At 29.2% G+C, this 17,948-nt stretch overlaps 1 protein-coding gene across 1 annotated transcript in view; it reads left to right on the top strand.

The window, feature by feature from the left end:
* The window catches only part of LOC103578536 (uncharacterized), an 82,594-nt gene extending 66,531 nt beyond the window's left edge, over positions 1-16,063 (top strand). The window contains exons 16-27 of the mRNA XM_053737228.1: positions 6,280-6,472; positions 6,567-6,810; positions 6,880-7,368; positions 7,610-7,967; positions 8,030-8,264; positions 8,347-8,548; positions 8,637-8,859; positions 8,928-11,491; positions 11,675-12,034; positions 12,812-14,464; positions 14,540-15,104; positions 15,180-16,063. Of these exons, the coding sequence (XP_053593203.1) occupies positions 6,280-6,472; positions 6,567-6,810; positions 6,880-7,368; positions 7,610-7,967; positions 8,030-8,264; positions 8,347-8,548; positions 8,637-8,859; positions 8,928-11,491; positions 11,675-12,034; positions 12,812-14,464; positions 14,540-15,104; positions 15,180-16,063 (7,970 nt within the window). The remainder of the gene's footprint in view (positions 1-6,279; positions 6,473-6,566; positions 6,811-6,879; positions 7,369-7,609; positions 7,968-8,029; positions 8,265-8,346; positions 8,549-8,636; positions 8,860-8,927; positions 11,492-11,674; positions 12,035-12,811; positions 14,465-14,539; positions 15,105-15,179) is intronic.
* The last annotated feature ends 1,885 nt before the right edge of the window (positions 16,064-17,948 follow it).

Below are 17,948 nucleotides of genomic sequence, written 5' to 3' on the forward strand. Positions count from 1 at the left end.
ACGAAGTATTCAAAAACGAAGAAGATAACCGAGGGCTGAAAAGACAACTCAATTCGTCAATAATTCAAATCGAAAAAAGGTCAAAATGCATCGAAAACACGAGTGAAGCAGAAGAAAGCGATGATGAAATCGTAAACATTGCTGAACATATAGCTTTAAATGCTGATATTCAGTTGAAAGACGCTCTAGCAGGAAGCGATGCCAATTTGTGGAAACAAGCAATCGTGAATGAGGTAAAATCACACCTAGAATATGGGACTTGGGAAATCGTACCAAGACCAGCTGGAAAGAACATCATCAGCACGAAAACTGTGCTGAAGAATAAGATAAACCAGGATGGAAACATAGAGCGAAGAAAGGCTCGTATAGTCGCACGAGGTTTCAGCCAGCGACCAGGATCAGACTACAACGAAACATACGCTCCGGTAACGAGGCTAGAATCCATCAGGCTAGTGATGGCCATGGCTGCTGAGATGAACGCCAAAGTTCAGCAGTGGGATGTGAAAACGGCCTATTTAAATAGCGAATTAAAAGAAGAAATATTCATGGAAGTTCCGGAAGGCGTGAAAGAAGCAGTAGATGACATAGTGCGTACGGAAAGACGTGACTCAAAAATTCACACAGCCGCTGTGAAGATGCAAGAAGCCTTAAAACAAGAAAACAAGGTATGCAAGCTGAAAAAGGCGCTATATGGCTTAAAGCAGTCCGGAGAGAGGTGGTACCAACACCTACAAACAACTTTAAGAAAAATAGGACTAAGACCAACAGCGGCGGACCCGTGTGTATTTACTGGGCACCATGAAGAAGAAAAAATTATTATTACAATCTGGGTAGATGACATGTTAATTGTATCAAGCAATGAAGCATTAACTAACCATGTGAAACAAGAAATCAACAAGGAAATTGAGATAAAGGATCTCGGTGAAGCTAGATACTGTCTGGGGTTAGAAATTGATCAACGTGAATGCATAAAACTAAGTCAAAAGAAATACGTCACCGAAATTTTAAAAAAGTTAAAAATGGAAGACAGTAATGCAACAAGTACTCCAGCAAGCCAAAACACAAATCTAGGAGGGACAAAAGACACAGGAGGGCAACCACCGAAAAAGTATCCTTATAAGGAACTAGTGGGATCGCTAATGTACCTGGCGGTGTGTACTAGACCCGATATTGCACACACAGTCAGCGTATTGGCACAATTCAATGACAAGCCAAATGATCATCACTGGGGAGCAGCAAAAAGGCTCCTAAGATACTTAAAAGGCACTGCAGACTATTCATTGAAGTACAGCAAACCGTTAGGAAAGCTAATCGGATACGCAGATGCAAGCTGGGCAAATGACACCAAGGACAGACGATCATACACAGGATACACATTCCTATTAGGAGGAGCAGCAGTCAGCTGGCAATCCAAGAAACAAAAAACGGTCGCACTGTCAACTGCCGAGGCAGAATACATGGCACTGACAAAAGCTGCAAAGGAATCAATTCATCTCAACAGGTTCATGGAAGAACTAGGCATTGATCAATCAATAAGTGGGGAAATATTCTGCGACAACAGGAGTGCAAAAATTTTGGCAGAAAACCCAGCATTCCATTCAAGGACGAAGCACATCGATATTCGGTATCATTTCATACGTGAAAAGGTGCGAGAAGGGCTCATCAAGGTGGAGTCAATATCAACAGATGATATGGTAGCAGACATATTCACAAAAGCACTGCCTGCTATAAAACATGTGAAACACTGCGAGAATTTGGGGCTGTTATAAACAACTCACGCCAACATTGAGGGGGGATGTTGGAAATACTCCAATGTTGTCGTTGAGAAGACACACACAAACCTTACGGTGATCTAAGGTACGCATGCGTAGAGCTAAACGGGTCCCAAAAGTGGTGTATGTACAAGTATGACCCACAATTCATTCCTTACCACGTACCCTTGACAACTAGACATTGTGTAAAACTATATATAAACTTATGTATCGTAGAAGCGCGTGCAACTGTATATAATTAAATAATAAACTTTATCATTTACTTTAATCGACTAAATTTATTATTTAAACAACAATTATTATTATTATTATTATTATTATTATTATTATTATTATTATTATTATTATTATTATTATTATTATTATTATTATTATTTCTTTTTTTTTAGTTAAATGCTCAGGGGGTTATCCCCGGTAGTCCGACTCTACCGAGGGCCTCACCTGAGCGCCAAATCATTACTGCTGCGATGCTTCATCAACAAGATGATCAGCATGCGCAGCAGGCCAAGTTTCGTTGCCTTAGGAGACGGAGGGATCCGAGAATAACAGCCTTTTGCATCCGCGATGCCAAAAACTCAACTTGCGGAGAACAAGTTGGGATTTTAGCCAATGCAGACACAAAAGTCTGTTTCATCCCTCCTAGGACGCCAACAATAAGTACGACAAGCTTGACACGGTAGCCTGGGTAGAGTTTGCCAATTTCAAACAGGAGATCCTGATATATTTCGTGTTTGTGCTCTTCTTTAACCGTGATGTTATACTCAGCAGGTGCTGAGAACTCGATAACATAAATGTCACGAGCGGTTTTATCAAAGAGCACAATATCAGGTTTATTGTGATCGATTTTCCGCGTTGTTGCGAATGGCACGTTCCAATAAATACGGCAACGGTCATTCTCAACAACTTGCGGAATATCTCCTGGCAGATAAGGCAGCACTGGTGTTTTATCGATACCGTGAGTATGTCTTAGGTGGTAGTAAAGTACTCGCAGAGCAGCATTGTGACGCTGGACATATGCATTTCTTGCCAGCACAGGACATGCTGACAACAGATGCATAAGCGTCTCAGGATGTTGCTTACACACCCTACACAAAGTGTCGGGTAGCTGCATCTGGAGCACTTTAGCACGGTATTCAAGAGTATTGATAACACCATCTTGGCAGGCAAAAATATATCCTTCGGTCTCAGACATCAGGCCAGCTGACCTGAGGAAGGAAAACGTCAGCTGCTCGGACAAGCCATGTTCACGCACGTGTTTAAAGAACACGCTGTGCATGGACTTGTCCATATGTGTGCTGAGCAGTTTTTGTTGCTCAGCATTGCTGATGACCCTCTTAAATTCCTCCTTAGGGAGTTCGATAAGAGGGTTTACTCTTCCAAGACCGAGGGATTTTGCCGCGTAGATTGCTGCCTTATATAAAAACGTTCCCTTATGCCTATTCTCATGACTATGAACAATTTGCATAAGGAAGTCGTTTTCATCTGCAGTGAAATTGACAACCTCGTATGTTATACCCAAAACCAAACGATCGTGTAGACACTCCAAGCTCTGTAAACCTCTCCCTCCGATGTGACGGGAAAGGTATAATCTGGTGATGGAGGATTTAGGGTGCATGCTCCGATTCATATTCATGACTTTGCGTGTCTTGATATCGAGATCTCTGAGTTCTTTTCGGGCCCATTTCAGAACACCGAAAGAGTAGAGGAGTACCGGGACAGCAAGCATGTTTGTTGCAGAGACTTTGTTTTTCCCGGAAAGTTCTGATGACCAGATTTTCCGGAGTCTCCGCACATACTCGCTGCAGAGAGTCGTTTTGATTTTCGAGGCGTCCTGCATAGGACTCCCGTCAATCCCTAGATATTATTATTATTATTATTATTATTATTATTATTATTATTATTATTATTATTATTATTATTATTATTATTATTATTATTATTATTATTATTATTATTATTATTATTATTATTATTATTATTATTATTATTATTATTATTATTATTATTATTATTATTATTATTATTATTATTATTATTATTATTATTATTATTATTATTATTATTATTATTATTATTATTATTATTATTATTATTATTATTATTATTATTATTATTATTATTATTATTATTATTATTATTATTATTATTATTATTATTATTATTATTATTATTATTATTATTATTATTATTATTATTATTATTATTATTATTATTATTATTATTATTATTATTATTATTATTATTATTATTATTATTATTATTATTATTATTATTATTATTATTATTATTATTATTATTATTATTATTATTATTATTATTATTATTATTATTATTATTATTATTATTATTATTATTATTATTATTATTATTATTATTATTATTATTATTATTATTATTATTATTATTATTATTATTATTATTATTATTATTATTATTATTATTATTATTATTATTATTATTATTATTATTATTATTATTATTATTATTATTATTATTATTATTATTATTATTATTATTATTATTATTATTATTATTATTATTATTATTATTATTATTATTATTATTATTATTATTATTATTATTATTATTATTATTATTATTATTATTATTATTATTATTATTATTATTATTATTATTATTATTATTATTATTATTATTATTATTATTATTATTATTATTATTATTATTATTATTATTATTATTATTATTATTATTATTATTATTATTATTATTATTATTATTATTATTATTATTATTATTATTATTATTATTATTATTATTATTATTATTATTATTATTATTATTATTATTATTATTATTATTATTATTATTATTATTATTATTATTATTATTATTATTATTATTATTATTATTATTATTATTATTATTATTATTATTATTATTATTATTATTATTATTATTATTATTATTATTATTATTATTATTATTATTATTATTATTATTATTATTATTATTATTATTATTATTATTATTATTATTATTATTATTATTATTATTATTATTATTATTATTATTATTATTATTATTATTATTATTATTATTATTATTATTATTATTATTATTATTATTATTATTATTATTATTATTATTATTATTATTATTATTATTATTATTATTATTATTATTATTATTATTATTATTATTATTATTATTATTATTATTATTATTATTATTATTATTATTATTATTATTATTATTATTATTATTATTATTATTATTATTATTATTATTATTATTATTATTATTATTATTATTATTATTATTATTATTATTATTATTATTATTATTATTATTATTATTATTATTATTATTATTATTATTATTATTATTATTATTATTATTATTATTATTATTATTATTATTATTATTATTATTATTATTATTATTATTATTATTATTATTATTATTATTATTATTATTATTATTATTATTATTATTATTATTATTATTATTATTATTATTATTATTATTATTATTATTATTATTATTATTATTATTATTATTATTATTATTATTATTATTATTATTATTATTATTATTATTATTATTATTATTATTATTATTATTATTATTATTATTATTATTATTATTATTATTATTATTATTATTATTATTATTATTATTATTATTATTATTATTATTATTATTATTATTATTATTATTATTATTATTATTATTATTATTATTATTATTATTATTATTATTATTATTATTATTATTATTATTATTATTATTATTATTATTATTATTATTATTATTATTATTATTATTATTATTATTAGCATAAATTAGCAATAGCCTTGGATACTTAAAAATTCATTGAAATAATTAAAAATAAAAACACATTAGTATAAACAAAAAATTGTTTTCAACCGTAAGACTTTTTTAATTGCCCCTAATAACAAATTCGCACGCAATTTTTTTTTTAATTTTATTTTTATTTTATCGAGTTCATGATCTTAAAGTTGATCGAAGTGAAAGTGAGTCCCGAGAAGGGTGCCGAAGGGTCATTAGACAAAGGTAAGAAATCTGACCGTTGTATTAATAGCTAAACAACTAAAGTAGTCAAGTTATTGATTTTACACGGTCAGTTCTTACTTTATATATTTAAGACATACATACATGTGTAACAAAACTTAAGATTTCTATCTCACGTTCAAATACTCATATAGTATCATCGTATATAAGTAAATTACTGATGTACTAACAATACAATTTTAAATCGTTTTTTATTCTTGATTTATCACTTGACGTGCATTTATATGTAAAACAACTGTGAATAATTACTCTCTTTGACGTTGCGTTAATATCTAAAGAAAGTATTAACATTATTTGCATTCATAATTTAATCAAATTGCAATTACTTTAGTATTAAACATAAATTATTCATAAAATTTTTTTATGCATGCATAAATTTCATCAGACAAATTGTGTAGAATATTTCATTATTATATATATAATTATATTCGTGACTATAATTATACAGGAGAAATTGTTTTGACACGACCATTAGAAGAATTAACACAAATAACGCACGTTGGTGCGCCTGTAGTACTAAGTATTGTTGCTGAAGAGATTCGTAGGTCAACGGACGAACCAGCAGCACAAGCAGCAGTAGTTGAAGTTGGATTACTACTTGGTGAACCGAGAAATAGTCCACCTTACTTTGAAAATGATAGGTTGGTACCCGATTTATTATAATAGTAAAATCAAATTCAATGACATTAATTATGTATAGTTAAATTGATTAATTATAAATTAATTAATTATTAGTTATGTTGCTTGGATGGATGAGAATGTCGAACCTGGCTCTTCAATTATATTTAATGAACCTTATTCAACGAGAGTTAGGGATGAAGACATTGGCAAGGCTGGTGTATTTGCTCTAAAATTAGAAAATAATAATGGAACATTTGAAATTAGTCCTGCGGTTACTGAACGTACAGCTAATTTTATTTTAACTGTACGTGATAACACACTTATTGATTATGAAATTTATAAGAGCCTACGTTTCCAAGTAACTAAATTCAATTATTTATAATATTTGTTTTGTTAAGGATATGTTTAATAATTGTTTATTGTACAGATAACGGCTCAAGAAGTCGGACCAGCAACAAATTTATCAGCAACAGTACCCGTAACTATTTTTCTTCGTGATAAAAATGACAATCCACCGGAGTTTCAAGAAAAATCTTACGAAGTAGTTTTATCAGAGAATGTAAGTGTTGGTACGCGAGTTTTGCAAGTACATGCTACTGACAAAGATACAGGATCTTTTGGTAGAATTCAGTACACACGAATAATTGGATCTGGTGGTGAAGCATTTGTAATGAATCCTGATACTGGTGTCATAACTGTAGCTATGGGAATGTCGGTTTTGGATCGTGAAATAACACCTCAGCTTATGTTGAGCATCGAGGCTTGTGATGAAGATGGCAAAGGATTACGCAGCACTGTTCCCTTTGTTGTTAATCTTATAGATGCTAATGATAATGTTCCGGTATTTGAAAAGGATACTTATGAATTTGTACTTAATAGTGATTTAAATAATTTCACTATGCCTGCAATAATAAAAGTAAGTATTGTTTTATCATCAATTCAAGAATTTTTGAATAATTTACGGTTTGGCAGTCTGACTTAATAATAACTTTTGAAAAAATGAACTTGAAAATTTGTATTTTAGAAATTTCAAAGTACCAAATTTGGTAATTTGTATTTTACAAATTCAAATTACCAAATGTCAAAATAAAAATATCATTAAATAAATGACCAACAATTTTAAGCATATTTTTCATGTATAAATTAATTTTATTTAGGCTTTCGATGCCGACGCGGATCCACCTAATAATGTAATACACTACGAAATAATTCATGGAAATTATGAAAATAAATTTTTTCTCGATGAAACAACTGGCGCATTATTTTTACGGGAACAAATTACAAAAGTAAGAAGTAGTAGGCATAATTTTTATCAAAGAGTAGCTAACAAGTATAGTCAAAATTCAATACAAATTCAGAATGATTCTTTAAAAATTTCTTCACAAAAATCTTCATCTACGTCAATGTCGAGTATTTTAGATAAAAATGCAACAAACGTAGATAGAAAAGTTAAACGAAAAAAACGTGAAGATAAATATATTTTTTTCACACTAACTGCTAGAGCTTATGATTTAGGTAAATACTTTATAAAAAATTATAATACTTGAAAAATTATTATAAGATTATTTGTATTTTAGGTGTTCCACACCTATCTAGCACAACTCAAATTAATATACTTCAGTCTCCATTATTTGGTGGAAGAACAATAATATTATTAGTACCAGGAGAAAATCCAGATCGCGAAAAAACAATAAAAACATTGGAAACAATTACCGGAGGACGGATAACAATTCAAGATATTCGTCCTTATGCTTTAGAAAATTTACCTAAAGGTTTTGAAAATGGTTTGCCAAGTCCTGATGGTGGAAAAAAGTAAGTAAACTTATTAAAAATTTTTTCAAATACACTATTTAGTAATTCTATGAAAATGAATCGGTTAAAAAAAAAATTACAGGAGTATTGTAGTAGCTCAAGTTCAACAAATAAGTCCCGGAGCATCATTTGTGGATATTGAAAAAATTTTATCTGCTTTAACAGCTAATGGGTTTGGAATAATTGGTGGTGATATGACACCTGGAAATGGTAATCCAGAAACTAAAGATCATAACGGGACAATTAAAAATACAAGCATTACTACAATTAACAATGAAGAAGTAGTGAGTACAACCATATTTCTAATTATTTTAATAAGAATAATAACTAATTATTTTTGTAAGATAATAAATATCAAGTGAATTATTTCAGATAGTCTACAAAGCTGAGAATAAATTACTTTTCTGGCTGCTTATAATCTTAGGATTATTGATACTTGCAGCAGTTATCGCTTTGATAATTTGTTGTATATGTCCAGGCTGTCCTTTATACATGGCACCAAGAAAAAAACGTATACATTCTTCTGAAACACTAATTGCACGTTCTGATAGTAAACCTAAGCGACATCTTCATCGTAGACATCCACAGTTAGAAAGTAATTAAAATATTCCTAAACAATTTATGACTTTAAATGTACGTAAAAATTATTTTTTTTTATTTTAGATACTTGGATGGAAAAAAAACAAGCATGGAGTGCTGATCCAACTCGTACACACTGGCAATTTAATCGTAGAAATACTAAAAATTGTGGTATAGCTTCACTGCCAGGAGACGTTATTCGAGTTGATCATGAGATGCGTGATGTTAATCGTGATCGTGATCATGATTATGAACAACCACTGAAAGCTAGTTCTCTTCAATTACATGATCCACTTATGGTACCTGTATATTTAGTTGAATCTAATACACAAAAAGGTGATGAACGAATGTATGTAGAAGATATTGAAGCTAGAGTTAAAGGTCATCATGAAATAGATGACGGGGATTCAGAATTAGAGCGTAAAGTTTATAGACGAGTTAATCAACGAGAACTCGATCTACAAGTACTTCGTGACTCACACTTTTATCGAAACGGTAGTACAGAAGTAATGAGACTAGTTACACGTGGTGTTGATAATCACACTAGTCAGATTACGACGCGTCGACCTCCAGACATAGTAATTGACCAAACATCTATACATAGAGTTGATGGTAAAGATATTTTATTACAAAGATTTATTGAGGATCAAAATTTACGAGGAGAACAAGATTATCATGATAGTATGCAGGATTTGGAGAGAAAAAGCATGGAATCACATAAACGGCAAAAAAAAGCTTCGATTCAACAGCATAAACAAGAAATTTTGTTAATTCCTGAAAGACTAGATGATGGTCATCGGCAATATACTGAAGAACTTGGTCCTGATAATCAGAGACTTATTATTGATCATGGAACTTACGAAAAATCATCACGATCAGATATTAAAGGCAGTCAAGATGTTTTGAGTAGTATTTTAATTCACGGATCAACATCTAAAATATCAGATATAAAAGAACAATCAAAACATGAGCATCAATCAAATCTTCAACATTATTCAATTCATGATCTAGAGTTAGTGCGACAAAATGTTTTATTAACGAGATTACTTTTGGAAAAAGATAGAGGAGTTAGTGGCATAGGTTTGGTTGATTCGGGAAGTTATTTAGAAACACAAAGTTTACCTGGGCAAGTGGCTGCTGGTACTCAGACTAATCAAACTACAGCAACTCAAACAGAACAATTAAATAGAAGTAGAAGTGATAATGATGAGTCTGAAGATGATGTTAGAATGCATAGAAAAAGATCAAAAAAAAGATATGATGAACTTAAACGAATCAGAACGTTATGGATGAGATCACCTATTCGTGAAGAGGATCGTCATCAGTATCCTGAAAAACACGCTAGTTTACTACGTAGAAAAATAAAAGATATTAAAGACGGAAGAAAGAGTTCGATTGAGCAGGAAGTATTGAGAGAAATTTCTGATTCATTGGATGAAATTGGTGATAGAGATACACCTTTAAATAAACGTGAGCATTTTATTGATAGTTCTAATTCTAGAGATGATGAAATTATACATCGCGATGATTCATCATCGATGAAAATATTGAAAGATAAATGCACAAGAGTGGTAAGTGAATGTGAAGATGATCGTGAAAGAAAAGATGAGGATAAGAGTAAGAAAAAAAAGGACAATTTAAGTACTAGTAAAAAAGAATTAATACGAGATAATAAAACAGAACCGAGTTTTACAATATTAGAAAGGGAAATCAGTTCATTGAGTAAAAAACTTTCAAAGTTAGCGGGTAAAAAATTAACAAAGAGTAAAGAAGACAGTAATCATGAGAGTGATAAATTTTTAACGACAGATTCCCAAGATAAAGATGAGGACACAACGCCTACAGAATTTCAAAATGAAGACAAAGGAAGAGGAAGAGAAAAAATGAAAAAATTTGAAATTATTCAATCGAGATCTAGATCCACACAACGTGTTACTAAATCAACACAATTAAAAATTCCCAAAGCGACTGAAAAAATTATACAACATAAAACAAAGTATCGTAAAAAACCGATTATAAGTACTGCCAGTTCCGAAATTGAAGAAGCTGCAGATAAATTTACGAAAAAACAAACCGTGAGCAAAAAAATGGATGATAGCAAGTCTAAATTCTCGGTAGCTAAAACTATTAAAGCAAAATTGAAACGACAAACGGCCGTGGAAGACGATAAAAAAACTAGCGCAACTCGTGAATCTATTACTGAGAAACAAAACAATAATTTAGTTAAACAATTCAAGAAGGCGGATAGAAAATCAAAGAAATCTGAAAGTGAATCTAGTCACATTAAAGAGGTTATTGAATTAGATAAGATGAGTTTTACAAAATCAACAGAAGAAAGTGATTCTAAAGATTCTGATGAAGATATCAGTAAATTAACAAAGAGTAGTTCAATGAAACAGTCGGGCATTAGCGCTGATACATCGAAAGAATCAAGAAAAGAAGAAAAATCAACGGAATCTAAAATAAAATCATCTGATTATATCAAAGAGATATCAAATGTTAATCTACCTCATACAAAAATTGATTTTCAAGCAGAAGAAGTAGCTAAAAGTACTGCTGATAGTGAATCAATAAAACCGGATAAGTTATTGAGAAAAAAAAGTATTGAATCTCTTAAAAAATCAAGTGTGGATACTAGTCCTGAACCTGTTAAAATTCGAAATGAAAAAGAAAATTATGATGGAAATAAAAATGATAAACAAGATTATGATAGAAAAAAAATCGAGAGAAGTAAATCAATAGTTTTGGAACAAATTGATGATTTGGAGAAAAAAGTAGTTGAAACAAATAAAAATATACAATCAATATCTACTGTGAAAAAAATGGAAAAGTTAATAGATAAATCACAAAAGACTGAAAAAGTAAAGGAAAATATTTTGGTCGAGTCACTTCCTGTTGAATCTCCCGTAAAATCTCCGATAACTGAAGATGATACGATGATTGAAATAGAAGAAAAAACCAAGAGTAGAGAATCAGTGTTATCCATAGCTGAAAAAATAATTGAACAAGCAAAAGAAAACATGGAACAGTTTGAAACAACTGCTTCGACTATTGTTGAAAATATTGTGGACAATACAAAAGAGATTGACGAAAAAGAGGCTGATAACATTAACGCTCGTGTTATCGATAAATTAAAAAATTTTGTTGACACAAATAGTGTATCATTAGAAGCCGATGAACAAACAAAGGATGTATTTATTAATCATTTACATAATGCTACTAGTTCAAAAGATTCAACTGGCTATTGTGAATCTATTTCCTTTATTGATGAAATGCAGATGAATAAAATGTATAAACAAAACAAAATTGATAAATTGCGATTGGGTAAAATTGATCAACAAAAAGAAATTGATGGATTGAGGTTAAACGAAATTAAACAGAAACAAATCAATGAAAGTCAATTCAATAAAATTATTCAACTGGAACGAATCGATGAATTACAATTAAATGAAATTTATCAACAAATAAAAATTGATGAATTGCAGTTAAATGAAATTAAAAATGAACAAATTAATGAAAATCAATTCAATAAAATTATTCAACTGGAACGAATCGATGAAATACAATTAAATCAAATCGATCAACAGAAACAAATTAATGAAATACAATTAGATAAAATAGATCAAAATCAACAAATTGATGAAAATCAACTAATCAAAATTAATCAACAGGAACGAATCGATGAATTACAATTAAATGAAATTTATCAACAAATAAAAATTGATGAATTGCAGTTAAATGAAATTAAAAATAAACAAATTAATGAAAATCAATTCAATAAAATTATTCAACTGGAACGAATCGATGAAATACAATTAAATCAAATTGATCAACAGAAACAAATTAATCAAATACAATTAGATAAAATAGATCAAAATCAACAAATTGATGAAAATCAACTAATCAAAATTCAGCAACACAAAAAAATTAATGTATTACAATTAAATAAAATTAATCAACAAAAACAGATTGATGAAATACAATCAAATAGAATTGATCAACAAAAACAAATTGATGAAATGCAATTAAATGAAACAGATCAATCCAAGCAATATGATCAATATATGCACGACGATAAATTGCAAATGAATAAAATTGATGACAAAAAACAAGGAAGTGAATTCCAATGCAAGAAAGAAGGCGACATAATAAAAGAATCAAACGAAATATTGTTATTAAAATCACCAAAAATACTTATGATTACAGAAACAATCAAATCTGAAATCAAACCGTCAATGATAAGCGATTTAATTCAAGATTCTGAAATATTATTACCAAAATTTCCGGAAAAATTACAAGCTGTTATTGCTCAAGAAGCTATTGTTAACCCCGAAGATGCGGCGCATATTATAATTATTGAAGAACAAGCACCCGAAGATATCACGCAAGAAATAAATAAATCTCAATTGCAGATAGAGGAACCTCTATCACCCACAAGTCAAAGTAGTCGACGTTCGTCGCAAATAATTATTTCTCGTGAAACATCATTTCTCAACTCTCCTAAGAAATTACCAAAAGACCACAATAATGACAATAGTGATATTCCCAAAGATTTATGTGCATCGGTGGTAACAGAACCACATGTAGAAATTCTAATTTCTGATAAGCAAGCTGAGTTGCCTAGCCACCATAATGTGTTATTAGCAAGCGAACAACCTCAATCAATTGTTCCTGACGTTGAGAAACTGGAATCTAGTTTACCTTTTGAAGACAAACATGAACATTCAGACTCGACACTAGATGCATTAAACGACGATAGTGATGTATCAAGTGAATCTTCAACTAAAACAGCATTTATTGCTCGTCCATATGGCACACCTCGTCATCGACGTTTAATAAGAATGGAAAATATAAATCCTGATAAGGTATTACAATCTCCGAAGAATAAAATAGAATTTATAAATTATGATAATTCAGAAATATTAGAAATATCATTGGAGGAAACTAATTCAATAGTAAGTAAAACTGCTCCGGAAAATCCTCTTGATGTTATAAGATATTTAGTTACTGAAAATGATCAGATAGAAGAAAAAAAAGAACCGATGGAAAAACTAGAAAAAACTATCAAGGAACATGTTGGAATCGAAAAAAAAATTGTAAAAATAACAAATGACTCAAAAACTGTAAAAGATGTCGAAGGTAAGCAAGACAATGTTGCAGAAGGATTAAACAGAGATGTTAATATTCATAAAGAAAAAATGATGAACAAAATAAAAGATACCAAAGACATTTCAAGTGATGTAGGCCCGAGTACAACTAAATTACTGAGTGAAATTTCAGAAATAAAATCTGAAGATGTAAAGACACACCAAGAACCGGAAAAGGTAGAAAAAATTTTAAAAATTATTAATGAAAAGTTAGATGTTCATTCCCCTTCTCTTACAGATCATCCGGAATCAATAAAAGACTATGGAGAGGATAATAAATTAACAACAAATGATACAAATATTACTGATCGATTAAAAAAATTAAATATTATGGACACAAAAACTAAAACTGCGGATAATTTTATGGAACATAAAGTTTATAAAAGGTCAGAAAATATAAAAGAACAATTATCTAAAAGTAAAGATAAATCTAAAACTATTATGAAAATAATACCGTTGTCAAAAACATCAAAAGTAAAATTAAAAACACAAAAAGAGAAAAAAAACCGTCAACTTAATAAAAACGAACAAATAAAATTATCGGTTGAGAAAACAATAAAAACTCTTGATGGTCGAGTGTCTGGTCAATCTAAAACTGTTGAATCACCGTTAGAATCTGAAGTTAAATCATTTTCAGATAAAATTAAGCGGCGAAAACGATTGGACCATGACAAAACTATTCAACCAGAAACATTAAAAGAGTTGAGTAATAAAAAATTATCTACTTATAGTAAAAAATTACTGCAAGAGAAAGATACAAATAATAAACAGGACAAAATGGGAAAACTAGGATTGTCGAAAGAATCATCTTCAAATAGCGAAGTTAAACAAAATAAAGATAAAAAAATTTTGAGAAGAAAAGAAATATCTTTAGATTCAGAAATTAAAATAAATACAGTAATTATTACTTCAGACATATCATGTAATATGTCGAAGGACATAAGGCCTTTCGTTGAAGTATCTACTCAATCAAATAAAGATATCATGACAAAAGTAGATAAAGACGTTAAGCCAGAAGTAGATACAGAAACTGTTGCGGAAGTAGACAAATATGCTAATATCCTAGTAGAAAAAGAAACTATACAAGCATCCACTTGTACAGAATCATTACAAAGTATAACTAATAAAATACATACTTCAGAAATAGATCAAATTAAAAAATGTAAATTAATAGATACGAATGAGAAAGAAAAAAAAAATACTGGAATGTTGATTGAACCACTTACTTCTCAGACTTGTAATAAATCTACTTCTCAAGGAGATATGAAAGAAGAATATATACAATCGACATCAAAATTATCTTTTCACGTTCATAAGCATAAATCAGATCGAGATAAATTTTTAAGCCCAAGTAAGATGAGTAAGCACGTTAAAGAAGAATATGCTGAAGCTCAATCACGTTACATGGAATGGTATAGACAAAGTCGTGAAGAAACTGAACGTCGAAAACAAGGAAGAAAAGAGGGTGATGAAGAAGAACGGCCTCCTAAGTGGCTAAGAAAAAGTACAAGACAAAGATGGCTTAAAATGAGCCCAGAAGATAGAAAAATACTTGAATTAAGAACACCTGAAGTGACACCATTAACTCGTCAACGTATTAAACCTCTTGTTAATATTGAATCAGAACAACTTAAAGCAATTGTGCGTCAAGGTAGAAAACAACGCAAAGCTGAAGGTAATAAAAATATTGATCCTCCGATAGAAATATTCGCTCCAGAGAAACTACAAATTTTTCAACAACAACCACAACTAAAATATCATCATCTTATCCAACATTCAGAATATCAATATCAGCGTATGCCACCTCCATTTTATCTTCATCCACCACCAGTTCCACATCCTACGCCTCAACTACCGCCAGAACGCTTTGAAACTCCTCAAGAACAGTTTGTTTCAACTAACGATTCACATCTTCATCATGAACCATCAACTTTGGGAACCACAACATCATTTCAAACTGGAACAAGACTACGTCATCAACAACTTCTTGAAAAGAAAAGTGTTTTCGATATCGCATATGACGAAGCAGCGCCTTCTCAATTACGCGCCGACAGTACTACTCCACCATCGTAAATAAATCAATAAATAAACAGTAAAATAATTTTTAAAACTATGACGTCTACTGTGGAGCGGACAATTACATCACTGCCTTCAAAATATAATTATTTGAGAATAAATAGATTCATCGTATCGATGAAAATAAAAAAAAAAGCAAGTAAAAAATTGAAATGTACTAAAAGTAAAATTGAATGTATAAAAAAAGTATATACTTGTAAAAGCTTAAATAAATCGATCTATAAAATTTTTTAATAAATTTATCTTCAAGTTAATAATTGTTTATTTTTTAGTGAATCATTTTTGTTCCGGAATCAAACGATGCTTGACGACAATGAGTTATTACAATTTATTTAAAAATGAATGCATGGTAACGTTACTGATACTTTTGATATTTTGTGAAATTCGTGGATGACAAGCAGTTGCTTGACCTCACATTCGGTTTTCGATGTCGATAGTTGGAGTTTTACCTTTAAGATCACATTTTTAAAATAAATGTCTAAACTCACTAAATATTTATATACTGCAATAAGAAAACTGTAGATGCAATTTGTAAGAATTAATGGTTAATCAAAAGGGTGAATACAAAGAATAGTTGAAATAAATCAAATAGTAAACTTTAGTTTGATAGGTGCCCAAAAAAGTATCGCTAAGTTTTCAAATTAATTCAATGAATAAAAAAATATCTACACAGAAAAAAAGGATATCTTGGCATAAGAAATTTTTTCTTGCCGCAAGAAAATTTTTTTGCGATTTTGAATGAAAACGAAAATTTTCTTGGTTCAAGAACAAAATTTTCCTAAATTTAGTCATCTTGGCATAAGATTTTTTTTTTATTCAACCGATATAATATATGTTTCTTGAAGTAAGAAATATTTTCTTAAAGTGAGAAAAATAAATATTTTGCCCCGATATATAATCAATTGTCCGAAAAGTAAAATATTCTTTCTTGAAGAATAATTTATTTTGAATCGAGATGATTTGTGACTCGAGTCAAGAATTAAAAGTACTTGACTCAATAGTAAGAAATATCTTGGTTTAATTATTTATTGTGTTGCGGCAAGTAAGCGTAAACGTTTGAACCAACAACAACTGCGCTCACGGCTCAACGCAAAAATTCTCTTGGGAAAGCTAACTGTACTATACTAAAGTGGCGGTAGTGTAGGCTCTACATTGTACAGTGTACTAACTGGATATGGGTAAAGTAAACGAACGTTCATGAAATGGTCGGGTAGCATAGCTGGCAAAACTCTCGCGTGATGCCGAGTCGGTCTGGGTTCGATTCACTGATCTCTATATAACAGAGAAGCACTGATCGTTATATAGAGATCAGTGCTTCTCTGTCTTGGTTGGTGAGTATAGTAAATTGTCACAATATATATCAACATCTCAAACCAAGAACTTTTTTTGCGTGGCAGAAAAACATTTACTCTCAGTTTGAGAAAACTACGTTATCGACTCAAGACAACGGTCTATTGGAATGAGAAAATTTTAATTTTGAGTTAAATAAATTATAATCTTAACTTAATAAAATAACTTTTCTTGAATCATGCAAATATTTACTTAACGGAAGACATAAAATTCTCTCATGGATGATTTTTTTTCTTGACTTAAGAAAAACGTAGTCTCGATTCAAGAAAATAAATAACTCTACTTAAAAAAATATATCGACCTATATTTTTCAGTGAATCTAACCTAAATATAAATATTAAATGTTGTCAAGCAGGAAAGTGTATGCGTATATTCAGAACATCACAATACAGCTGCAGAGAGGATAAGGAATAAACTCTCTCGATTAAATGGCTTATGAACAAATTGAGAAAAATAAATTGTTTGCTCATCGTAGGAATCGAACCACTGATCTCTATATAACTGGATAGAGCATCCATATGGTGTAAAACAA

This window comes from Microplitis demolitor, chromosome 3, assembly GCF_026212275.2.
Source record: "Microplitis demolitor isolate Queensland-Clemson2020A chromosome 3, iyMicDemo2.1a, whole genome shotgun sequence".
NCBI classification, from domain to species: domain Eukaryota; kingdom Metazoa; phylum Arthropoda; class Insecta; order Hymenoptera; family Braconidae; genus Microplitis; species Microplitis demolitor.